Source organism: Drosophila takahashii, chromosome 3L (genome assembly GCF_030179915.1).
Source record: "Drosophila takahashii strain IR98-3 E-12201 chromosome 3L, DtakHiC1v2, whole genome shotgun sequence".
Classification (NCBI taxonomy): domain Eukaryota; kingdom Metazoa; phylum Arthropoda; class Insecta; order Diptera; family Drosophilidae; genus Drosophila; species Drosophila takahashii.
Genome location: NC_091680.1, coordinates 16,846,396 through 16,873,084, shown reverse-complemented (window position 1 = coordinate 16,873,084; position 26,689 = coordinate 16,846,396). Strand labels below are relative to the sequence as shown.

Here is a 26,689-nt window from a genome sequence, read left to right as displayed (position 1 = left end):
AAACATTAATGTGGTTGATTTTGCGTGATATTTATTTTGATTCAGCATTCTCTATAGTTTTTTCATCAGTTTCTTCTCGCTCTTATCGCATATATAAATCTTTATTTAGTTTGTGTGATTTTTCATTGTTCTTTTTTGTTTTTGGTACAAATTGTATGCGTTAAGTTTTGCCATTTCATTAATCTTTTATTTCTATTTGTAAATCTTAAAAATTATTATTATTGCGCAGCTCAAGTTTATTTTGTAGATTTGTTTAAATACGTTTATCAAAGTTGACGGCGTGGAAATATATAAATGCATCCGCTTTCTGCTTGTGGTTCAGTTGTGTGTGTGTAGGCATTTTAGTTCGTACAATTTGTTTTTTGTTTAATAGTATTTCAATTAATTTATGCATTGTTTAGATCTTTACACCTCGTTCTACACATCGTCATGTACAAAAAAATACTCTAGATTTGATTTAAAAGTTTAATTTTATATTTATAATCTCTGCTTTAGTGAAATTTAGGATTTATCTCTCATATCTCCCCAACCATCCGTTTAAACTTTGCGCTAATTTGTTGTTAGGTTAATTGGGTTCCATTCGTTACTTAAAATTAGGGCTAGATTATCAACTAAATATTGTTGCTGCTGATATATGCGTTCCACTTCATCCGACTTCGTTACGTTACGCGGAGGCTGGAGTCTAAAACAGTACGAAACAAATGCTGGAAATGCACACAGGGTAAAAGTAAAACTAGAGGCTGCCTCCTGCTAGCACAACACTCGCTTACAATTTTTACAAATAATACAGAAGCCTACTAATTACATAAATAAAGTAAAACCATTTAAATCGATACGCATACACATAGAAATTAACGTTAATGAACCTCCTCCCTCCGATCCCCTCCGCTATTATGCGGCCAGTAGGCGCTGTATGTTCTTCGGCGTGTTCTCCCCATTCAAATGCTTCGTCGTGTATCGCAGGGCGTTGAGCAGCGGCTCCGCCTTGATGGCCGGCTGCGCCTGCAGCAATCGAACGCATCCCTTAACGTCCACATGGGCGCCCCGCACGAACGCCCCCTCCGGATGCACATGGTCGTAGAGGATCACCAGGCCGACCATTACGCGCAGCACCAGCATTTTCGTGTCCTCGCGCTCGATCTGTTGCAGGAGTTTTCTGTAAGAAATAAGGAATCGATTAGATTATTTGTACTGTAATAAAATTATGAATTTAAGTGGTTCTAAAAAATGTAACACATATTTAGAATTCTGATTACAGATTTCAAGACATAGTTCACAGAATTTAGGACCTCAATAATTAATTAATTTCAACTCACGGATTTTCCAGCATCCTCAGGCAGACCTTCGCCATGGTGCCCAGCGTTTCCGTAGTGTTCTGGACATCATCGGCATTATCATTGACAAACTTTGAGGTGGCCTCGCTCAGAACTTTGAGCATGGGAGTGGCGTGGGCGTAGAACAAGGACATCCGGTTGGCCAACTCTGTGCTGACTAACATATTCTCCGTGGAGTCCACACGTTGCCGGCTGACAATGCGTCTGTAGTAGCTGAAATCATTCTGTATGGCGGGTGTTTTCATCTGAAAATGGAAAATTTGAAACCCTATTATAAGTAAAATAATAATATAATTTTAAAATAGCGGAAACGGTTCTGGAATCAGTTGTTTTCCATCAGTTTGGTTTGAAACATCCATCAAAATGAGCCACAAAAACACAAAGGGATTCAAGGGCATTTTTAAAAAGATGTACAGGCGAGAAATTCAAGAAGGGTAAATTTAAATAAAGTTTTTATGTTTTCGAAAAAACGTTTCGGGATGTTGATTCGCACCGACAGGCAGAAGAGCTACGTCATGGAGAGTCCCCAAACGCCGAAGACCGAAAAGGAGCGTAGTCAGGATCGCAAGGAGCGCGAACAGGAACGCAAGGAGCGTGAAAAGGAACGCAAGAAGGAGCAGGAATTGGAACGCAAACGGGAACAGGAAAGGCGAAAGGAGGTTGAACGGGAAAAACAGCAAGAAAGACAGCGTCAGTTGGAATGGAAAAAAGAACTGGAGAGGGAACGTCAGCGCGAGAAGGAACTGGATCATCCCAGGCAGGAAACATCATCGGTCGCCAAAAAACCCAACCCTGAAATCTCAAAATTCGACGACGAATTCGAACGGGACATTGAGAATTTGGAGCGTCAGATATGTCACCTGGATTTTCGCTCCAAAACTATGGCCACCATGTGGATGGACAAGCTGCGCCAAACACCCCAAAATGTGGCTGAAGCCAGGTCGAGGAATATAATAACGTCCCACATACTCAAGTGCTGTGGCGAAAGCATCTTCAAGAAGGAGCCTTTCAACCATCCTCCACCGCCCGAAAATTTAACAACCATAAGGGAAAGAATGGTGCGTACTAATTCCATTTAATGTTTAATTAAAAACGTTTTTCCAATAAGTGGAAAGTTAATCTTGTAGATGTACCCTTTAAAACAATTTCTACATTTATAAAGGCAATAATACCCAATTTTAACAACAATAACAATGCTTTTCAAGGCAATAATACCCAATTTTAACAATAATGCTTTTCAATACTTTCTGTATAACATTTTTAACGTGTATGGGCGTTTTAAAGATGTACTTTTAAAGATTTCCAAAAATTGGAATTATATACGACCTTATTTTATTATAGAGAAGTTTCCCTCTTCTTAATACTCTGCCAAACATTTCGAATTTCTATTAATTCAAAGGCCAATTAAATTTTCTTTTTTTTCCTTATAGTATCTGACGCGCGATAGCACGTGCCATGGAATGCCTGTGGCCAAACAGAGGGAACCGAACTCCTATTTAACCCAATTGTTTAACGATTCATACGATGGCGGTGAATTCCTGAGCCAGCTTCCAGTGCCACGTGATGGTGCCTTCTTTATTCTGCACATGCGTCCAAACTTATAAAAGTGAATCAAACATAAAACACAAGCCAGCAAAATTCAAAATTTAAACAATTTTTTCTTTAAGCAGTTTTTAATTTTTTACGGAATATTGTACTGCAAAACTTTATTAGTTTTCCTAAATTACAAATAAAGTTGCTTTAAATTATTCAAATATTTTTGTTTGTTTCTTCCTAGTGAATTTTCTATAGGTTCCTCTTCCATTTTAATATTCCTCATAGCAAGTAACTTTACCAACGAGATCATAAAGCAGTCAGAGCTTTGAAGCTATCGGCCGTTTTCAACACTCGCTCTTGTTAACCTCTAATTACGGTTGACTTGAAAATCTAATTACTAATTACGCCGTACGTGACACCGCAATTTGCCTGATGCCAAACGGTTTTCCACTCCGGGCCAGGCCCAAACCAAAACAACGATGCCGCACTTAAGCTGTCAGGGCTGCATCGAAAACGTGCGTGAGAAAAAAAAAATACTACTACTTCTGAGACTCGCCGCCGCGAAATTTTGAGTCAGGTAAAGTTGGGTTGTTGCTCATCCAATCACCTTGGCAAAAGGCGCTGCAAACGAACATCATGCACTGCTATACAATACTATACTATACGGTGTCCGAGAGACTGTTGTGAAACCTCATATAAATACGATATTAGCATAAATCGTTCTGAACAGTCAGAAATGAAGCCGCGAACAGGACGGATCGTCAAGAGCAGTTCCCTGAGCTTGGTGAGTGTGACTCCCGACACCTGAGATGATTAATCTATTAATTATTATTTTTAGCTATATGCATTTCTGCCCCTGATGATAGATGCACAGTATGCATCACAGTATGGCAATGCTTATGCAATTCCCACAACCAACTACGCCCAACCGTATTCCTCTCCAGAAGTGCAATCGATTTGGTCGGGTTCGCCAATTATAGTGAATGATAATCAGTTTGGTGCCCAGGAACAGCAGCAATATCCAAAATATAATGCTTATGATGGAAGAGAACCCTATAGGCGTTCCTATCCAAATTGGAGGAGACAGGAGCTTCCAGCAACGCGTGCTCCCAATCATAATTACAATAATGTACCGGGATATTTCTACTACCAACAGCAGGAAACTACTCCCTCACCGCCCCTCCAATATCCCCAATATATTCCTTATCCCCAATCCAATTCCGAACTGGATTCCAGCGATTCTCGTCGAGATGAGGAGCAAGTGGTCCAAATAGGAGGCAGTCGCTCTCTGGCCGCAAATAACTACCAAAATAATTACCAAACTATCTACAGCAATAACGAGAACTTCTATGAACCCGCTCAACCCTGGAGGCGTCGCGACTTTCAGGCCAAATATGCCCAGCATTACGCCGATTATTTGCGTAAATATCCAAGACGCCTGCAGCCAGTTTACAGCACCGGCGAAGATTTCGATAAGAAGTAAGGAAATACTCTATGCATTTTAGTCTGTACAAAAGCCAAATTGAATAAATCCCCTCAAGAGCCATTAGGCTTATGGTTGAAAGCGTGCCAAGAAAACAATTTTGTTTGTATTCTGGATGGACAGATCCATTGCAACCGATAAAGATAAAAATGCAGCTGCTTACAGTCAACGTATAAATACAGTAAATATTTGTTAAAAATAGTGTTGATGAGTGATTCATATAAATACAATATCAATAATATTTGGATAACATTTTCCTACCCTTTTGCAAAGCCCCATTGATTACTTTGTTAACTTCTGTGTTACGATCCTGATACGAATCACACTTTTAATTTGTGGTTTTAAATTTCTTTAACTTCCCCTAGGGAATATATACCTTTTCCTTAGCCATCACACTCTATTTATAAGTGCCTCTCGATGTCAGAAGATTTTTCGCAATAAAGTCGACATTAAAACGAAGCCAGTTACAAGTGAAGTCAATAAATTGTGCAGCATACTTTGCGGCCCCAATGGAAACAAAGGCGCAGAGACAATGGTCTTTATTGAGGAACGGAAGTGGAAGTGGCTGTTAGTTGGGAAGCACGTTTGGGCTATATACACAACTTTTACATGGGAAAATCTCTGTGCGCCAGGCAGCTGACACTTTGAGCACACAATGAACGTGCAGTTTACAGCGTTTAACATCATCATCATCGGTATTATCGTCATCATTATCATCGGGAGCAGTAACACAAAGTTGCAGACACTAGACATCAGAGAGCAGAAGCCGACGATGGCGATGACTTGGCCATCCCTACCTCCCGATTGTCCTAGATCCCTCCTCTACTTCACCCCGCTCCCCAATCGATTCGATGAAAGTTTCGCCAAACGGAAGCGAGAGCCATGGGAAATGCGCCATTCACAGGGATTTGCCATTAAACAAATCGATTCTGTTTGGCTCTACCGACAATAAACCGACGTATTCAACTGCCACAGAAAATTGTGTGGCTGTAGGTAATGTTTTAACCCAGTGCGGATATATTCGTTTGCTTATTTCAGGCTTTTGTTATGGTTCATACCCATAATGGAGGTGGTACGAAAAGGTATTTAATTACACATTTTTAATCAAAAATAAGAAAATTTGTGCCTTTTCTTCTGATAGTTTTATATTTTTTATTGAGAAAATTAATATGCTTCATATATTTTTGGCATTATTGTAATTGATTTGAGATTGGTTGTTTTGAGTTTAGAAATATTTTCCCTGTGTTTATTTTATTTATCTTTGACAAAATTTTTTTATATTTCATAGCTGTTGGCTTAGATATTTTAAGATTATTGTGATTAAAAAAATATCTTTGTTTTATGAAGGATTTTCTGGCTTGGTTGTTAAGAGTTTAGAGATATTTTTCTTAAATTTATTTATCTTTGTAAACATTTTGTAATATTTAATTTTTCCTATTCTAATAACCCCTGCTGTTGAGCCACCATAGCGACTTTATTCACTTTACAACTTCATCCGGCCATCGGTCGTTTGTCGTGGGCCATTTGGCTTGCGTGCGCGTAAGTGCCTCCGATGCTCCACTGTGGCTCGAACGAATGCACGGATGGCCCGAAAGATTTTTCATCAATGGGCCGCAGCACGCGCTCGTCTTGGCCAGTCTGTCAGTCAGCCGGGCAGGCAGGCGGTAAGTCAGTCAATTAAAAATGCAACCACGCGCACAATGAGTTGGCAGTGGGACTTGGTTTGGCTTCATTTGACTTGGCTTTTAGATATTGCTTTGCTTTGGCTCGGCTGGCTGTCGACAGCGCCCACATAAGGTAAACAAACAGACAAACAGGCAGTGAAGAAGACAGAATTTTAACCCACTAACAAGTCACTAAACAGACGGAGAAAAAATCAATTAAATCTCAATAGGCTGCTGCCTGATTTTGCTCCTCAATACTTAGAAATTTGCAAAGGTAATTATTGATTTTTTAGATTTCTTTGATGATTAATTTTTCAACTAAGTTGGAATTTAATTTATGTTGAAAGGAAAATTGTAAAATGCATTAGCTAAAATTCTTATCTATAGAATGAATAATCTTATAATTGAATTGATTTAAATGTGGTTTAAAATATTTTTAAAATCGCCAGAAATATTCCTATTACGTTATTAAATAAATTGTCATTAATTTACAGTGTCACAGACAAACAACTTAATGGCTTTGCTTGGTTTTTCACCACCGGCAATTAATGGGTTAACATGGTGGGCGTTGTATCGCCAAATATGGTCTAGAGCTTGTAACACCCAGCTGTCAAAGCAACTCACTCACCTTGTACTCATCGAACTTCAGCACGAACTCCAAGATCTCGGCCAGCTGCTTGACCAGCGCCTGCTGGGTCTCCAGATGCTGTGTTGGATTCAGTTTTCCGCCCACCAGCTGGCCCAGCAGCTTGGGCACAATCTTGTCCAGCTCCATGGAGTGCTCGTAGCAGCGCTTCAGCTTGTTGACCAGCGGGAGCACCGCTGCCCAGGCCTTGCTCGTCACCTCCGGCGAGGGATCGGCGATTGCTTCTCGGATTTCCTTGCCGGCACCCTGTAAAGATTCGCAGGAATAGAGGGGAAAACCGTAAGTCAATACGTTCGACTTGAAACTGGACTAAATGCGAGCTTGGCATGCTAACCGTAAACCATTTATACACTTAGGAAATGTTGGAAACAATCTAGTTTGGAAAATTTGGAAAATTTTTATCTAATTTCTGTTTTTTTTCTGTAGATCGAAATTTTTTCTTTGGCTTTTTACAGTCTAATATTTTAGAAATTCTATTATTTACTTGCTCCCAAAAAAATACATTAAATACATTTAACCTTAAAGAAATATTAAATAATCATTTTAATAATAAAGATTAATTATTTGAAATGTTTTGGTATACACTTAATGCTTTTTTTTTGTAGTGCAGTTTTTCTGGGGTTTTGTTTTTTACTGGCCTCAAAAAAAAAACGACGCCTGCTGACCACATTTCAGGCATTTGTTTCATTACAATAAGCAAACTGTGAGCCATTGTGGCCGGCTACTTTTCATCGAGGAAAACTCTGCGTCTTTATTTCTGCGGCACATGCAACAATAACGACGTCGAAAGCCGCGTGCATTGACCGGCGCAGCGATTTTTATCGATGCTTTATGATCTACAAAAATAATAAAATAAAGGAAAACACACGCGGCGGCACCGGGAAACTGGAGCTAACGAACGGTCATTGCATGATGTGAAGAGTTCACTTTGTACGGCGGACATACATACAATCAGCAAATGGCGTTGATTATTTCAATTGAGGTCTTTTGGCGTTTTTCAAATACATTTTAAGTGGCTAATAATATAGCAAATATTTTAGCTTGACTGCGGTCATAATTGGTTAAAAGAAAATAATGAATGCAATTTTAACGTCAACCAATTTCTTTATTATTTCATAATTATTAAAAAATTTTGAAAACATTATCTTAATAAAGAGTGCTTGCTAAAACTTATCTACAAATTTATACAAGCTTCTTAGTTTCTAAGAAATACACTTAAAGGTCTGCAAGTTTATCAAAAGTTTCCTTTCAGTGAGTGATTTTCCAGGAATAGCTTAATGCGTATGATTAAATTCATAAAAATTAACTTAAAAAAAGTTTCAAGATTTAAAGTGGTGTCTGTGAAATGAATATCATTGCTTTAAACTATGGTATCGAGTCAATTCTAACAGTTAGCTAGCTTAATTATGACTTTCCAATTTCTTGGTCAAACAAGGCACACCATAATTAGATAATTATATACCCCCATCTGATGTTATTGCGTGTCTAACCGATTATACCATATTGGCATACATTAGATAGAATTAAATAAAGACTGCCCCTCCCCTGATTCGACCTAAAACTCTGATATAGAAAACATGCGAGTTACACACAGCTCATTGGTCTGCGAAGTTCAAGCTCAGGGTATTGGAGTGTGAGTATCTTCTTCATTCAAGTAAACGAGTGTTATTTTTGGTTTGCACACCTCTTCGTAATAAAATGGACTAGCACGTGTTGTGTGTTTATAATTAAATCGCTGCGCATATCAACAAACACTCAGACAGAAGGCAAAATGCAAAGCTACACTGAAAGGTATTACCTTTATAAATCTGAATAAATTTATTAGGTGAAAAAACGTACCCATTTTTTAAAAATTATTCTAAAACGTAAATTTAACGATATTATTACAAAGTAATCATTATTTTCACAAATGAAATATTTAATTTAGGAATACCTTTTACTATCAGTGTATGAGAGCAGCAAAACTCATTCCCTAGAATTCTGCCGTGAGTACTTTGGCATAATCATAATAATAAGAACGCAACTGTCTGCAGCTAGCAAGGTAGAGCAAACACTGCATCTGTGGTGTTTCGGCTTTTGTTTTTATTCTCGGGCTCTGTGCTGGCATTTCTTTTCACTCTACATAATTTACACCTGTCTGTAAGTCAAGATCTCATGTCCTTGGCTGCTGCACTTGAAGCATCCCAGAATGTTTAACGCGAGCAAACAAGTAAACAAAATGCGAGGGAAGTTGTGGAAAAAAATTAAGGGGATGCGGACTGCTGTCGTTGACTTGGCCTCAATGGTCCATTTTACACAGTAAGAAATAAGAAGAAAAAAATGTTGAGACCTTAAGTTAAGAATGATAATTTAAGATATTAATTTTCAAATTAATGTATTAAAAAACATTCAATAATTTTTAAAATTTGATCTATTATAATAAGATCTAAAGTTTATAAACAACCCCTTTAAAAGAAGTGATCTATCTATCTTATCTATGTCTAAATTTCTCTGTATTTCAAATATTTTATCTTTTTTCCTCTGCATTCTCATTTTATTCAGTGGCATTGTCTCGTTTACGCCAGTGACTCTCTAAGGACCCTTGAAGCCACGAACCAAGCACACGGTCATGCAACGGAAATGGTTCTGTTCTGTTCTGCTTTGGTCTGGTCTGGTCTGTACACTTCTCCTTTGACTTTGTATATACGGTTTTGAAATAAACGTGGCCTGTGGGGGCGCACTCTTGTTTACTAGCATTCCATACCAGAGATTGCAAGCTGAGATTTTCGGAGAAGAGGAATACTTGGCTTTTCCCCACATATGGCTAAGTGTCGTTAGGCAGCTCACTTTTGTTTATTACCCTTGCGGGGGGCATTATGATTAAGGGCGGCAGTTTGGCTATGCATTGGGGGAATAATAATTGATGCTGAACAAATATTCAGAATTATCATGGCTAAGAAAAATTCAAAATTTTAAATTCGGCTCTGTCTTAAAAATGTGATAGGTTTCCTACCTCCAAGAATTAGGATATTCACTTCAAATACCCTTCTAATTAATATATTAAATGTAATGGAACCCCCTGCTTAGCCTCTTTAGAATTAGGGTATTTACATATTTTTCAATGAAAAAAAAACCCCGCTTTTTTTTTCAATTTTTCCGTGAATGTTGCATGCATTTTATCTTGCGTCATGTGCATGTCAGAACCAAAAGAACAGAACAGAAGACAAAAGACGTAGGTGTTGTTGGGGAACTTAAACTGAAGTCACAGGAAACGGGATCGAGACCCCGCATTGCATCTCCTGTCCAGCGAGCAGTTCTGTTGATTCATCACTGCCTCGCATCTTTAAAATAAAACCCCGATGTGCTCCATTTGGAAGCACGTGCTGTCTGCTTGAGCATTTTACCAAGATGACGAGGGAAAACGAAAGAAAATCACCCACAACCACAACAAACTTGAACTTGTATGACTTTTATATATGCTTGCTGCTCGGATGAAAAGAAATCGCAAGAAGCCAAGAACCGTTTTTCGTTTTGTAACTGTTTCTAGTTTGAGGTTTAATTAACACTTGCTCGTCTTCTCATCAGCAGCATAAAAGCGCAATCAGTCAGCGTTTCGTTTGTTCCATCAAGCAGCAAACGAAAAAACCACTCACAATGCTAACCACACATAACCACACACTCTGCTACACTTAGATGAATAGTTAATTAACTTTGGCGAGTGTTGCATCTGCCGCAGAATGGCAGGGTTTTTAATTGAAATCGAAATTAGAGGCAGCAATGCGGAAATGCAGAAATGAAGAGAGAATGGCCTGCCCCAGATAATTGCCAATGACACTTGGCAAGTGTTGTTTAGCATTAGCGAACATGATCGTGTTTTAATCGTGGCCCCCACTCACTTAACTTGGAACCTGCTCCAAGCGCCGGCTTTATCATAAAGTCAAACACACAGAAAATAAAAGTCGGAAATTCTAGTGGTTTTACAATCCTGAACTTTAAAATAAATCGGATGTAAATCCTCAAGAAATTTAACCCATTTAGAGTTTAATTATAAATGTTTATATAACCTAACAACTGAATCTTTTCTTTCTTTATTTAGCATTAAGTTAGCCTGAAACAATTTAATAATAAATAATAATAGTTTATTATACTAAATATATTATTGATCCACTAATCTATTTCGAAAACCTTGAATCACATCCAAGTGAATATTTAATGTTCATTGTAAGTCGTCTACCCACCATTAAAAGGCAAAAAATTATATGACTACTGCTTTTATTATATTAATACAGTTTTATCGGTGAAAATTCCCCTTGTGCAACTGCTTATCCCAAGTGGCGCTAAAGTGCAACTCAGACTTGGTATTGGACTTTCGCCCACAATGGAAACGCGTGACGCTATAAAATAGTTGATGTCATGCGTTTTCGAAAGAGGGAGCCGGAAAAGTGTGGGTGGTGGTGGTGGTGCACAGCAAGCGAAATGGAAATGTTTTCATGGATCCCACAGAAGTTGTTTACAGCTCTTGCAATGTGTTTAACAACAAACATTACCCCAGAGAGGACAGACATGCCAAACATGCCGGGAATTTTTTTTCCTGGCTTTTGCTGACATTTTCATTTCCATAAAAGAAATGACTGCGCTTTTCTAATTTCCCTTTGCATTGCTTGCATCATCAAAGCACCGGATTCGAATTCCCATCACGTTGAAATGAATCAATGAATGAATGAATCGCAGGCAAACAAAAATGACAAAATATATTTGCTTGTATATATTCAAACAAACAGATAGACTATAAAATTGGCGAGCCACAAATCAATGCAAATTAATTCCGGGAATTTAAAAGACCAAAACAATTTCCCAGAGAGGGATTCTCTTTGATGACTGGTAATTTCTCATAATTTATTTTTAATAAGAACGAGTCAAATGAAGACCAGAAAATGAAAGCGCACCAGAACAAAGGAAGTTGATGCCACAGACAGTCGGTCGCCTTTTATGACAACACTAGAATGAAAAGGTACATTAATAAATAAAATACAAACAAACTGCAACTGCAGCAATGACAGCCATGATTATGAAGAGAACGATGACATGTTCAGTCTACAGTTTTCTCATAGCGCCACTCAAATCACAAACATAATCATAAATGTTTCATAATTTCCAACGAATACTTGTGTTTATGCTTGGGCCTTCCGCTGACGAGAACCTCTTAATAATTCAATGTCCGACAGAGAAAGGAAAAGTTCTGCTCCGACCTACACCCATTTTAAGCTCGGATATCAGTAAACTTAAAAACTACGGAAGCTGCCTTTTGCGAATTTTATAATTAAAGTCGTTATTCAATTTCTTTGAATTTAGACTTATTCTACATAAATTAATTCCAGAGAAATTACGTTTGGGCTAGTGAGTTATATGACTAAACAAATGGATAATCTTGAAAAACATAGAGTTGACTCAATTCAATCTAAAAATGTTTTTTTAATTACATTCTGATTTGTGATTAAAATACATTTATAAACCTTTGTTTTAAATATTTCAGTTCATAAATATTTTAGCACATAAATAACAATAAGATGATTTTGTATTTTTTAGTTGATTATATTGTTAGTCTTGGGAAAATGTATATTACTTTATGAATAAACTTTTGATAAAACCTTTTAATGAAATAATATTTTTAAAATGAAAGATGTTTATTAAAATTTATTTATTATACAAACTATTTTTTTTTTATGAAAAATTGATTACATAGATCAAAAATCAACGAACATGGGATAACGCATAAAGGACCGTATTTAAATTTATATATTATACTATTTAAATGTAATAAATAATTTATGAATTGCATTAGTTTAATTACAATAGTTTAGTTTTAATTACGAATCATTTTTATAGGCCTTACGCTTTCGAAAGTCTACCCATTCATTTTGTAATATTTTTTCTTTGTGTAGGCCTTGCAAAATTCTTTGTTATTGTTGATGTCGCTGCTGTTGCGTTACACTTGTAAAACTGCTGACTCGGACAAGAACTCGCAACTATGGCTTTTGTGAGTCACTTTTTGAATCTGATCGTTGACTGCAGCTTTTGTTGAGGAACAGAGACAGGAAGAGACTGAGAGAGATAGTAATAGACGATCAGAGGTGAGACCCAAGTAAGTTCAACCATTGATTTTCACAAGAATGCGACGATGCTGTGCATCATTCGAAGTCATTTGGTAAGCAATAGCATTTAGCAATTAAAAAGATCACTTTCAGTTGATGCAACACTTTATAAATAGAGATTAGCTAGCCTTTCAATATTGCGTAAATCCCACATGATTATGGTTTCCACTGAAAATAATCTCTGCGACGAATTTGGTCATTACACATTTAGTAGACGATCTGAACGGCTGTGAATCATAAAGAACTTTAAGAATAATGAAATTAAAGTTAAATAACGTTAAACTCAACGTGCGTGAGTTGTAAATATAATTACCTTTTACATTTAAATAAGCCATAACAATGTGCAAATGGTTTTATTTTTTCAAGGGCCAGGGGCTTTTGGTTGTCACGAGCACGACATAATTTATCAAGATAACACTAGTTTACAGCCGAAATGCTCCCCAGCAATTGATAGCAAATTCTGTTAGTTTTAGACCCCTAGATCACGAAAATAGCACTAATTTTTTTTTCGATGGCACAGTTTTTTTTTTAAGATTTTTTAAAGTTTGAAATGTTAAATTTCGGACTTTTTTCGAATTTCTTCTTATATCTCGGCAGATATCCACTTGGTTGAGCCAGTTTTAGTTTTATTTTAAAGTCAATAGATCAGAGCTTAACTTTGCCATACAGATCAATATGATTGGATGAGTAATGGCAGCGCAGAAGCTTGACAAAGATGAAAAATGTGTTTTTTGGTCGTCTGTGAGTCGGCTGTATATATCGTAAAAACTCGAAATAAATCCGTTGAAAAATCATAATGGGTACAAACTTAAAGTGTACATCCTACCGAATAGAACAAGCTGGATATGGCCCAAATCCATGGAAAACTGGATTTATGGTGGATTTTTAAAGATCGGATTTTTAGACTTTTTTCCGTTGACAGAGTCCAAATTAAGATTTATCATAGGCGGCGACATGTAATCAAAAATAATTGGTGTTGGCAGCCGGGTCACTAAATAGCTAAATCAGATATTTAAAAGCTAGAAAATTATTAAAGTGAATTTAATTTTTTAATTAAGGTTACTTTTTTCATAAGAATGAACTATCCAAATGGATAGTACTTAGTTAAAAATACTCACAGTCATAACGCAAGCAATTTTATATTTTTAAAGGAATTTTCAGAAATTAAATTTATTTTATAATTTTCTAGCTTTTAAATTTAGCTATTTTTTGACCCGGCTGCCGTCACCACTCATTTTTGTTTACATGTCGCCGCCTATGATAAATCTTAAATTTGGACTCTGTCAACCGAAATAAGTGGAAAAATCCGAACTTTAAAAATCCACCATAAATCCAGTTTTCAATGGATTTGGGCCATATCCAGCTTGTTCTATTCGGTAGGATGTACACTTTAAGTTTGTACCCATTATGATTTTTCAACGGATTTATTTCGAGTTTTTACGATATATACAGCCGACTCACAGACGACCAAATAACACATTTTTCATCTTTGTCAAGCTTCTGCGCTGCCATTACTCATCCAATCATATTGATCAGTATGGCAAAGTTAAGCTCTGATCTATTGACTTTAAAATAAAACTAAAACTGGCTCAACCAAGTGGATATCTGCCGAGATATAAGAAGAAATTCGAAAAAAGTCCGAAATTTAACATTTCGAACTTTAAAAAATCTTTAAAAAAAAACTGTGCCATCGAAAAAAAAAAAATTGCTATTTTTGTGATCTAGGGGTCCAACACTAACAGAATTTGCCATCAATTGCTGGGGAGCACACCAAGAATATTATTTTGTAAACTAGTGTAATCGAAGCGACAACAGAAAAACAGAGTAAAAAAAACAGCAGCAATTACAACAATGCCTACGATTGCCATAAAGATAAGATAAACCCGGGCATTATCAATGTCAGGTGAGAGCGTGAGGGGAAAATGGGCCACCGTATAAGCCATGGAAAGTACAGAAAATTCAGGGAAATATCAAAAACATTATCTACGGATTATATTTGTAAACTTTAAAATAAAAAAAATATTTTTATATTTTTCTTACTATTTAATTTATTTATTTATTTCATAAAACACGTTTTAAACTACTAGTTTAATTTCATTATAATAATTAAAATTAAACACAGCTTGAAAAACAAGCTTCTAAGCTAATTTGACTTCTAAAATTCCTTTCAGATCGTTATACAAATCAATTTTATAAAATCTGCCGAATGTTTTAATTGCCTTGTCCTGAGGGTCCATAAAAAGCATAGAGAGTACGTCACTACTATCCCGACATCTCTGAATCCGCAAAACAAATCGAAAGATATGGCAAATGATTGCATTTAATTACCGGCAGCAGTTTGCTTATTGGAAACCCGAGTTTGACGTACTTCATCCGGGCAGCCAAACAAATGTCAATGTCCCCAGGGGAAAATTCTGGGAAATTGTGGGGGGCAGAGGGAAAGAAGAGCTGTCGCATTCCCATATAACACATGTCACTCCCTTGTTCTCAATTAAGGCAAGTAAATCACATTTGTCTCTCACGGGGTTGGGGAAAAATGAGGCTTTTATATCGATTAACAACCCATTCCAGCCCCCAAGCACTGAAATTTTATAAACAGCTGTTTGAAAATTGGGTTAACAAAGGAATAAAAAATGAAATAACTTCTGTTGCTGTTGGCATTTTAATTGATAAAAAGAAAGAACAGAGAAAAATGAAAAATAAACCAGAGAAATTCCAGAAAAATTGCACATTTCTCCGGGCGGCTGAAACTCTATTTATTTTGTGCAAATTACACGCATAAACGGAGATGCCGAACAGTTGCTCGTAAAAAAGATATAAAATAAAGTAAATACATTTCTGCACAGACGCCGGCAGTAAAAAGCAGCTGAAATGTTGCCGTTGTCGTTGCACTTTGCACTCGGTTTCTAAGCTGCTTAGAGGGACTCAGACAGGGACCTATACGTATACCTTCCCCAGAAGTCGTAAATTGGTCGATTGACAACTTTAAAGCCAGTTTAACAAGGAGAGTATTTAAAACAACATTCTCAGCGCGGCTAAAGACATTGACAAATGGTCAAACGTCAGTCCTAGACGACTATTAAATAATTTTCGAGGCCGTGTTTAGTCTGCCGTTTAAACTGTTATAACCCTTGGACACAGCAACACAAAAAAAACAATATAAACAACGATCCTCGGGGCCTTATTCAATTAAATTAAATTCGGTTAAATGGAATCAGCTCAGTGCCATTTTAATAAATCACAAAAATGTGTCATACAAAGACAGTGCGTTTCAGAACGGTAAAATAAACTTATTTTATGAAAGCAAAAATATTTAATTTTTTCTACACGTGCATTTTAAAATAAAATTTAATTTTCGTAATGAAAAATTTTCTTTATTATCCCATAATTTGTAAACGCACTTTAGTTGTCACATCTGTGTGGACGCGTTGAAATCTCACGTTTGCGCCTCAGTTTCAAGACCTCAAAATTAGTGGACAAAAAACAAATTACTTTAAAGTGCACTCGAAAAGCGAGAAACTGATACTTGATGTGTAGCTGTTGAAACAAATTCCCCGTTGAGCTTTACACTTTAAATAAGTACACTTTAATTTACTTCGATTTGTTTACGTTTCGTATTTCTGTATTTTTTACGCAATGGATTTTGTGGTTAATGACGTCGGAAATACAAAAATAAATACGTTAGGCTATAAACAATTTGGAAATGACCCCATCACAACCGTTTTGGGCGAAAGTGAAATGCAATGAATGATGAATTTCAATTTTAACTGCGGCTAATTTGGACAATAAAGGTTGGACATTACTAAATCAAACGTAACTGCTTTGGGACGCTTTTTTATGACGTGGTTGTAAAATAAAACCTCGGGGAGTTCCATTTGCGGAGTATCCTACTATTTGGGATATGTTGAAAGTGTTAGTAATGCGGATGTTGATATCAAATTTGACGTTGAAATCAATAAATTGATTAAATTTCTAACCTTAAAAATGTTTTCCATTTTTGTTTATACTTTGCGTTGTTTATGTTTGCGGTTTTTCTATTTCTGGTGAAATTGATGTGTGGTTTATGACGTGAGAATAAACGAAATAATTGATTATACGTGGGAAAGCTATAAACTATTTGGAAAAGCTAATTGCACTTATGAATTTTAAATTGATTTTGTGTTTTAGATAAACTGTGGTTTTATTAGACATTTTTTAGTGTAAATCGTTTTGTTTAACTACTTTTATACACCTATTATGATATGATAACAATTATTTATTGGTCGTAAAATTGTTTATGGCTAGGCCTAAAAGAGCCAAGAGGAATTTCGAGATGACTGATTGTTTATATTATAGGAGAATAGATATATTACTTTTCAAAACTAACCTAGTACTAAAAACGGACTAGAAAATACATAAATCAATTTGTTTACTCTTTAGAATTTATAATCCTCCCATTAAATTAAGCAGATTTAAATGTTTGCCCAAACGATAATTTCATAATATTCAAATGGCGATCTCTGGCACGCACATTATAGCGATTATATCGACTGACCAACCGAATGACCAACCGGAAGTTGGCTTTTATATCTCTCTCCGTCGCTTTGTGATTTTGCATTCGCGCACATCATTTAAGTTATTCGTGGAATGGAAACTGGAAGAGGTGGGAGTGCCGACGAGAGGTACGGGGGCCTATCTAATGACTGCTCATTCCGATTCTGTGATTATTCTGATTGCCGCTGGCCGTCCGTCTGACTGTCGCCCTCCGGTGTAGAACTCTCATTAAATACTTAAAAGTGCATATATTTATTCATACGACGCCAAATCGTTTTTTTCTATGTGGAGCACCCATTTAAATGGGTCGCTTGTATATCCATTTTGGAGTAGTGCTTCTCCCCTTTGTGAGTGAAAGCAGCTGTGACTGAGTTCGGGGGGAAAATGGCTTCCGAATGGGGGAAAATGACAAATAATCTTATTATAAGGTGGGAAATTTTGAATTGTTTTAGATCAACAAGAGAAATACAACTTTTAACCATATTCGTTTGGAAAAAAAATATAAGAAAAAGCTTTGGAGTGTTTTTATTATAGTTTTTATTAATTTCAAATAAAGTTTAAAGATCAAGTTAATTTTTTTTAAATTTAAACATTTTTAAAGTAGTACAAATAACGTGTAAACATGAATCCCAAAGGGGTTGATAACACAATTTTAAAACATTTTGGTGACTCAATTTTTTTTTTTGGATATTTGTACAAATGTAAAATTATAAAAAAAATGATAACATAATGACTCAATTGTCGACAAACTATTAAACTGCTAAGAGTGTTTTTGACTCAGGGTATACGGGATATACATATAACATGTCAAACATTATATAAAAATCCAAACCGCAAAAAAAACGGCTGATATTGAGTACTTGGCACTTGTTTTACATAGGGGTTCAGGAATCCAAGGTTGTGTATTGGGTTACTTCATGTGTTTGACATATGTTTGACTATGACGATAGCAAGCAATATGAAATAGTTATCTCGTCGGCTGTCAGCGGTATGGAAAACCACACGATTTATGGCTTAATTCATATAAATTTCATCAAATTTCAATGGCCTGGCCCACAAACCCAATAAACTTTTATCTGTGCAGCACCCACGATGTCGCTTGTTGATATACTCGAATAGAATGTTTATTGTTGGTTCTCTCATTCTTCAGGTGTGTGCGTAAGCATCATTATTATGATTATTGTTGTTGCACTAAAATGAGGGGGTTTTTTATTATTATTATTATTTGTGGCCCTTTGTTGACCTTGTTGTTGCTTGTTTATTACGGACACACAATGGGCGCCTTTAATTCCATATCCAGTCTGGGCCAATATTTGACAAAAGCGTCACCAACAAAGTGCTGATAAATCAGATAGAAAAGAAAAGCCTATTACCACTGGAGAAAATTCGTACAAAGATTTCTCTAAATGAAAAGAGGCAATTGTTGATGATATTTAAGACCAAGTTTATTTTAAAACTGCTTACAGACAAATATTTCAAAAGGCAACCATTTCTAAAAATATATTTTCTTAATTTGTAACAATTTTTAAGATGGAAATGAAAATATCTTTTATTTCCTGTCGAAATTTAAATCGAAATAAATTCAAAGATGCGTCTACAAAGTTACTTCAATCCTTGACTTAACTTAAAGAAACAAGAAATGCCAGTCGCAAAACAGAAAAAACTTTGATTTTTCCTCTTGCAATTTTCTTTCTATTTATAGCAACCGACTTGGAGGAAGAAGCACAAAATAACCCAAACAGAACTGAAGTTTTTTCCATTTTGCCAGCTTTTGGCGCCTGGCCAACTATTTATGTTTGGGAAGAGGTAAAGGGGGAATCACCTACTCCACAACCAGTTTGTTTGCCTTGACAACCAGTTGTTCCAACCCAAAAGCCACCCACTCAATTTGGGGAAAAAAAGACCGCGCACAGTCGAATAAAAACTGCAATGAAAATAAAATGCAACCAGCAAATTAAGCGCATTTTAAATACCTCTGGTTGATTCTAGAAAAATACAGAAGAGGGACGGGATACGTTGCACCAAAACCAAAGGGTTAAATGCCCGACGATGTCGTCTTTGTTGCTTTCGGTCCCATTTAAGTGGGTCAACAGAAAGGAAATGAGCTCATTGGTATACATTTTCCAGTTCATTTGCGTTGATTAAAGCTTTTCGGCCTGGCATTTGTTTGTCTGCCGCCCCTTATTTTCCCCCTTTCCCTTTTTCCGCTTTTGCTGTCTTTTAGCGTCTGAAACCCAATTAATAATTTGCACACACCAATGAGGAATAGAATTTGTCGCTAAAAGGTCAGATGCACAATAAAAAATATTAATTTATAGATTTTTTGTAACTATAAATTTCAAAGAAAATCTTAATATTCGAATTTAATAGTTGTATTATTTATGTAAGTATTTCTTTGCCTTAAAAGTGCTCAATAATCGTTTCTTCATGCTAACAGTCATTACATATCCCCCAGAATTAGGTTCTGTACATCTTTCAAGAACATATTTACAAAAACAAAAAATATTATAGTTTTTTATTTATTTGTTATGAGCAATTAGTTTTTTATATCTCTGGAAATAAATATTTTCTCATTTATGTAAGCAAACAGTATTATTAAATAAAATTGTTTAAATTACTTATATTTTGAACAAAAAATATTCTTTCCTATTTTCTTTTCAAACCAACTATTTTATAAAGTTTGTAAAAGATATATTAATGCAAATCTTTTTTATAGAGTTCTGGAAAACAAAAACTACGAAGACACAAATAACATTGAGATTACATTTTCTTATCAATGTGAACTTACACGACTTCTTTTTATAAAAGTAAAATTATGTTAATCAGTTTTTTTGATACGTTTAGTATCAAGTTATTTTTGATAAGAGAAAAATTTCAAAATCCATCATAGAAATTTGTTTTCTGTGTGAGTAACGAAGAATGGGGTGACTAATTCCTCCCGAAGAGAGGCGGAGATATATCAGAGTGTGAAGAGCAACGGCAAAAGTTGGTTAATGACGTCAGTGAAGCGACGATAATGAAAGAAGTTCGCTCACCGGATCGGATCATGTGGGCACGTGCGTGAGTCAGACCATTAAAGAGACCCATGGAGAGATATTGGAAGAAGAGCCAAAGTTTATACTGAAGCCACTTGAAGATGCGGCAAACTTTATAGCTCTTTTTCAGGGCTGTTAATCTTATCAGCTACAGGGAGTACCTAAACTATTTAAAGTCCATTATTTTTATTTGTTAACTAGAAGTGATTGATTTTTCAATACTTGTGAGCAAATATTTATTTCATAAATGGATCTTAAAAGTTTCTCAATATAAATGTGTTTAAAATTCGCATTTAAGTGGTTTCCAAAATATTTACATTTTATAAATCATACTTTTGAAAAGCAAGCTGCGGTTATAAAATGTTTACATTCTTGCTGTCCGTGTTTATTATGAGCAAATTGGGTATATTTAGGTCAATGTAAATATTTAATATTTTCGTTTTTCAAAACTTCTCAATTAAGAAAATGTCTATCGTGTAAACCCCCAAGCGGTTATATTCCACCGAAAGAGAGTAAAAACTGACAGCAAGATAACGCTCAGAAAGTCTCCATTCTCACCCTGCCAAAGGTTAAATACTCAATTTGTTGCTCGTTTATTATTGCTCTTTTTGTTGCTGTCGATTTCCCGGCGATTGTTGTTATTTTTAGCAAGTTGTTGAAATTATCAGTTTTATACTTTCCTGGCTGTTAAAACGCCTAAAGAGAATTAAACAGCTTTGAAGAGATTCACAAGTTATAAACAATGGTGGTTTAAAAAAAATGAAGTAATTTAAATTGAATATTACATTTTAGGGACTAAAAACACTCTACTTTTTTAATTCTAATGGAAATATTATTATATTATGGCTAGAACAATTTTGTAAAAATCTTTGAATAATGTTTTTCTAAACGACTCTGTAAATTATATAGAAATCATTAAGCAAATGCCTAATAACCGGTTGCAGGGGTTGCGGATAAACCCAAAGCTAGTGACGCATATGGCCAGTCGAGACTCACCCGATAGATCTGAATCTCCTCGAGAACCACCTCCGATTCCCTAAGAACTCGCTCCACCTCGTCGTAGACCTCTCGCTCCGTTTCCGTGGGCGCGGCATTCTCGAAGTCCAGGAAGACATCGTAGGATTTGGCGGCGCAACAATTCGAGTCGTCGCGTGACAGCAGGCTCAGCAGCTTTCCCATTTTCTTTGATTAACTAATACTTGTTGTGTTGTGGATTGGTATTTGTTTTCCTTTTTTTTTTTGTTATTAATTAGCACTTTTGGTTTTCGTTTTTTTTGGAGCACTGCGAGGGAAGGGGAATACAGAAAAGAATATATGTATGAGCAGCTGTTGCACCTGTTGTCACAAAAGGGCTTAATAAATTTTCTGGTTCACCAAAAACCAGCTGCAAAAGTTGATAGGGATAGTTCGAGGAGGTCGATGGTGGGGGAAGCTGCATTCAAGAACTTGTTTCATCTTTCGGAGGACAATGGAAATCGGCAATCTCAAGGGTGGGAAAAGCGATGAAAACGAAAACCTGGTCTTTCAGCCTTTTCAGCCCCCATCAGAGAAGGAAAAATAACACAGATGGTAATTGTTTAAGGGGAATTTTTGTATTGCAGGCTGACTTTAAAGAAATATTTATAAATCCAACACTATTTTATGTAGGTTTGACATTTTTCATTGCAAATAGAAAAAAAATATTTTATTCAAATAATTGTTCTTTTTTCAAAAAGATTTTCCAAAAGGTTCGAATTATTAAAGACACATTTTTAAAAGTACTAAAAAAAATCTTAGCAAATTGTTTTCACTACAAAAATATAAAAAGGAGCATTTTCCAATTTCCACGCTTGATTCCCCCTTATCCAATGTTTACTGTTTTATTTTCGACCTCTGAAATTGCACTGCGGGGGGTGAAGAGGAGAGCAAAGGAGAGAGGAAGATTGAAAGGAGAAGAATATATGTCTCTCTCTTTCCCACGCAACGTGTGTTTGTGTGTGTTTCGCAGGAAACGCTGCGAAATCGAAACAAATCGAAATTGGTAAACAAAAAAGCGGAAAAACGACAAGGCCAATTTTCACACATCGTGCTAAGTAGGAAAAGGCCATTTTCCTGCTCAGGCAGCACATGTAAACACACATATTGCGAAAAAAAATGAGCAACAAAAACGGTCATGTTTTTGTTGAAGAATTCTGGCCATGTGTGAGTGGCTTTTGTTTATCTGGCTTTTCGTTATCTCGCTCTCGCGCTTTCCTTTTTGCGCCTGCTTCGCTATTTTGCGCGCTTATCTTCACTTTAATTATTTATACATTTCCCAATGCAAAAGGGTTTCGTCTGCATTGGAATTTCTTCTCTTTCTTCCTTTTTTCAGCACGCTTATCACCTTTTTCCACTTTGTCGGGTTTTTTTTGTGATTTTTTTTAGTGAGTAACCAGCGCAGTGGCGCCTAAAACATTGTTGGCACCTCGCGGGATTAAATGCTTGTATTTATGTTTGAAAAACACGATTTCGATTCTCTTCGATTCGATACGATGCGAATGCGATACACACGCCGCCGACACACAAAAAACACAACAACAAAACAATAGGGTGACCGTATGGGGACTGTGAAGGAAATAACGCGTTGCGCCCAAAATATACTAAAATGAACCATCCTAAAAAACTAAATGTATTAAAAACCAGCAAATAAATTAATTGAAATTAAATTAATTTTCTTACTTTTAAAGAATAATATATTGTTGTATTTCATCTATTATTGATTAATATTGATATTAATATTGATTAATAATAATAATTAATCTACTATTGTAAGCATGCTCAATCACATTTTGACATTTATTTGGTTAACTATTTCTTATTTAAAAATTTTAATCATTCTCTCAAATCCATAGTCTTATTATAAAAATTGCCTTACAACATTTAAGAAATCATCTAAATATTTAAAAATAGGTATTTCTGTGTGAATCCCCTCAATAGAACGACATATCGCACTTCTCTAGCAGTGTTGCACAACGCCGCAAGTATCGCTGTAAACTCGTGCACGCCGAAAACAGTGGAGTTTTTCCTGATTATCATTTTCCGGCAAACTCTTGGAAATATCCTACAAAAAAGCCACCCAGAATGACCGAGGAGAGCAAGAACCCGCAGCTGGACGACCTGCAGCGACAGTTACTGGATCGCCTGGCCAAAAATGACACCAGTGGATTCAAGCAGCTGCTGGTCGGCGTGAATAACGTGAATTTCGTGGACGACAGTGGGATGTCGTGTTTGGCGCATGCCAGCTTCAAGGGGAATCGCGAGGCGGTTCAGGTGCTCCTGGATATGGTGGGTATACCTGGTACTTGGACCTATTAATGGGTTACCTATCACTGGGGCCACAGGTGGTCCTATTTAGGGCTTAAGTTCCTAACGAATTGGGTACCGATGTGTTCTTTGTGGGCCAAATCTTGAGGTTCAGAAGTAATTATTGTAATGGTTCTATTACAATGGTTTTTCAACCCCAAAATTTCTAAGCTTATAAAGAGTGTTTTTAGAATAATCCTCGATCCCAAATAGATCTTGAGGTCACAGACTGAAAAAAACCATTGTTTTATAGGTTTTTCTATAACCATGATCTAAATTCGTTATATAGAAATAACAGAAACAAAGGCATTTTTCAAGAATTTTTAAAAAATGTTTTCTAAAGACCCCTAATAACTGATTTTCCCCCTACAGGGTGCCGACATCAACCTCAATCAACATGGAGCTGACTATACACCACTGCATTTCGCTGCTCTATCTGGTAATACACACGTGTGCCGGCAACTTTTGGATGCGGGAATCAAACCGGGTAGCATCAATAGTGTCAATAGGACCGCCGCCCAAATGGCCGCCTTTGTGGGCAACCACGCCTGCGTGGAGACCATCAACAACTACGTAACCCGATCGAGTCTGGAGTACTACACCCAAGTGCATGGCCAGCAAACGGAGCCGCAAATACCACCCAGTTTACTCAAGTCCTTCCATGCCTTTGTCACCGAAATCAACCTGCATCCCGTGAGGATTGCCCTGAATGTCCAGTCGCTGGGGCTTCTGAGGATCCTCTCCAACCTCCGGAAAACCCTTTCTCTAATGTGCGAAAAGGAAATGCAAAAGTCACACGACCTCAACGAGCTGCTGGCCTTCAAGTTCCATTATCAGGGTTGGATTTTGGCCGAACTGATACGCTGCGAGGAGCAATTCAAGGCCCAGCACAAGGAGAAAAGCGGCGAGGAGGCCGGCGATGCCAACAAGAATGACTTCATCGAGATGTTCGTGAAGCGGGTGCTCAAGGAGAACAAGCTGGGCCAACTGGACTATGTGGAATATACGCTAAGGGAGTGTGCCAGGGAATTTCCCGTCAGGGAGTGCACCATTTTCCGGCAAATTGCCACTCAGTTTGGCGCCAAGGATGCACCACCTGCGTTGACGATCCTGCGAAATGCCATTAATGGAATGAGGGGATTTGTGGTGGGTTTAAAAAGTTTATAAATTGATTGTAATATTTAATAATGTTTTTTTTTATATCCTTCAGGACGAGGGCAGCTACTGCAGCACCTGCGGCGCCGAGAAGCCGGACAAGAAGTGCTCCAAATGCAAGGCGGTCCAGTATTGCGATCGGGAGTGCCAGCGACTCCATTGGTTCATGCACAAGAAGAACTGTGCCCGTCTTTTGGCCCAGTCTCAAAACCAATCGCAATCCCAGTCGAAGGGACAGATTGACACCGCCGAACTTCGGGAGGAATTGGCCAAAATTACTGCGTAATCCTGTGCTCCTTTGTAACGCTAATAAATGTAACATAAAACAAGGAACTAAGCATTTTCATGTACTAAATTATTGTTAGTACGCTTTTTGTCAGTTGACTACACAAACTAAGCCACACAATTAGATAATAACAATTGTATTGTCAACTGCAATTACAAATACAATTTTGTTAATTTTCAGTCAAAATCTGCAATCAAAACTGCCCATCAATTTTATACCTATCAAACAAAAAATAAATGATAATATTGAAAAAATGCTAGCTTTTATTTATTATTAATTTTTTATAAAAGAAAACAATGCCCTTTTTTGAAATATGGGAATTACCTTCACGAAATGTTCCTTTTTGGATTTTATCATTATTGTTGTTTATTTACATCATTATATTAAAACCATTTAATTTATCACACTGTTACATACTTAACCCAAATGATTTTAGATTCAAATTATTGAGGAATATTTTTAAAAACATTAATTTCGAATATATTAGCGATATTCGTATTTCCGAATGTTAAGTTAACAGCGTTAGTGGCATTCATCTGCGATTCTGTTAAGAGTTCGAAAAACAGCTGATAGCCGTTTATTATTTTTCTTGTCAATCTATTTGTTGCTAGTTGCTCGCGAACAACTATTAAATCCAGTCCAAAATGGTGCAGGTTTGGTATATGGATACGGAGGAAACCGATCAGCGCTTGGAGCACCATCGCAATCCACCAGTTTACTTGGAACTGGACGATCTTTACAAGAGGACAGGCGTGGAATATTTCAAAGCAAGTGAAACTACGACTTTAAACCTTTATTGACCTTGGGTGCGAGCTTATCTTGATCATTCACTTTTGCAGATCAATGCGGACGACTACCAGAGCGATAGTACTCTCACTGAACTGAGGGCAAAACGTGGCTATACCTATGATGATGAGGCAAGAACGATGTTCCTAGTAGAAACAATAGAACCTATGTAAAACCTCGATTATTTACAGATTACTTGCTCGGAAAAGTGTCTCCCTGACTATGCCAACAAGCTAAAAGCCTTTTTCACCGAACACTTGCATACTGATGAGGAAATACGACTGATTTTGGATGGATCTGGTTACTTCGATGTTCGCGAGTGAGTATTGTACCGTCTTTAATTTTATTATTTACATTTCATTAAAATGTATAAATTAATTTTATAAATTTTAGCAACGAGGACAACTGGCTGCGCATTCTGGTGGTGAAGGGAGATCTGATTATTATACCCGCTGGCATTTATCATCGCTTTACTTTGGATTCTAACGTAAATTATCAGTAATTTCCTGCATCCAAACTTTTTTTTAAATATTTAATTTTTATCTCATTAGAATTTTATCAGAACTCGTCGCTATTTTGTTGGGGAACCCGTCTGGGCTCCTCACAATCGACCTGCCGATGATATGGATTGTCGCAAATCTTACATTAAACATCAGGCCGAAAACTTTGTGCAATTCAACAAGGTTTGAAAAAACAACCTGCAATAACTGTCAAGTGTATTTTACTCAGAGTTTGATATTTGTAAAGAAAATAAAGCGCCAATATATCACATAGGCAGC

The 26,689-nt window shown here is 36.6% G+C and overlaps 5 protein-coding genes across 7 annotated transcripts; 4 read left to right on the top strand and 1 right to left on the bottom strand.

Moving 5' to 3' along the window:
* Positions 1-5: 5 nt before the first annotated feature.
* On the bottom strand, positions 6-22,922 carry LOC108069109 (CYFIP-related Rac1 interactor B). The gene is made up of 5 exons (XM_017159063.3): positions 22,725-22,922; positions 21,359-21,644; positions 6,646-6,909; positions 1,317-1,579; positions 6-1,156 (listed from the first exon to the last, which is right to left on the bottom strand). Exons 2-5 carry the CDS (start codon positions 21,539-21,541, stop codon positions 892-894), a joined length of 975 nt encoding a protein of 324 aa, XP_017014552.1. The 5' UTR covers positions 21,542-21,644; positions 22,725-22,922; the 3' UTR covers positions 6-891.
* LOC108069110 (histone-lysine N-methyltransferase, H3 lysine-79 specific) lies at positions 1,649-3,088 on the top strand. Of its 3 annotated transcripts, none has more exons than XM_070215666.1 (3): positions 1,649-1,768; positions 1,834-2,392; positions 2,765-3,088. In XM_070215666.1, the coding sequence occupies exons 1-3, from the start codon at positions 1,698-1,700 to the stop codon at positions 2,936-2,938; spliced, it is 804 nt and encodes a 267-aa protein (XP_070071767.1). In that variant the 5' UTR covers positions 1,649-1,697; the 3' UTR covers positions 2,939-3,088. The 3 variants fall into 3 exon arrangements, with proteins under 3 accessions (XP_070071767.1, XP_070071768.1, XP_017014554.3); XM_070215667.1 differs by having other exon boundaries at positions 1,685-1,750; XM_017159065.3 differs by having other exon boundaries at positions 1,689-2,392.
* On the top strand, positions 3,131-4,584 carry LOC108069112 (uncharacterized). Its single transcript, XM_017159067.3, has 2 exons — positions 3,131-3,654; positions 3,709-4,584. Exons 1-2 carry the CDS (start codon positions 3,607-3,609, stop codon positions 4,351-4,353), a joined length of 693 nt encoding a protein of 230 aa, XP_017014556.2. The 5' UTR covers positions 3,131-3,606; the 3' UTR covers positions 4,354-4,584.
* A 415-nt stretch (positions 22,923-23,337) lies between the features above and the next one.
* Positions 23,338-25,171, top strand: LOC108069126 (ankyrin repeat and MYND domain-containing protein 2). Its single transcript, XM_017159087.3, has 3 exons — positions 23,338-23,665; positions 24,056-24,829; positions 24,894-25,171. The coding sequence occupies exons 1-3, from the start codon at positions 23,462-23,464 to the stop codon at positions 25,122-25,124; spliced, it is 1,209 nt and encodes a 402-aa protein (XP_017014576.3). The 5' UTR covers positions 23,338-23,461; the 3' UTR covers positions 25,125-25,171.
* A 518-nt stretch (positions 25,172-25,689) lies between these two features.
* Positions 25,690-26,678, top strand: Adi1 (acireductone dioxygenase 1). The gene is made up of 5 exons (XM_017159039.3): positions 25,690-25,891; positions 25,964-26,041; positions 26,102-26,229; positions 26,304-26,397; positions 26,462-26,678. The coding sequence occupies exons 1-5, from the start codon at positions 25,769-25,771 to the stop codon at positions 26,597-26,599; spliced, it is 561 nt and encodes a 186-aa protein (XP_017014528.3). The 5' UTR covers positions 25,690-25,768; the 3' UTR covers positions 26,600-26,678.
* The last annotated feature ends 11 nt before the right edge of the window (positions 26,679-26,689 follow it).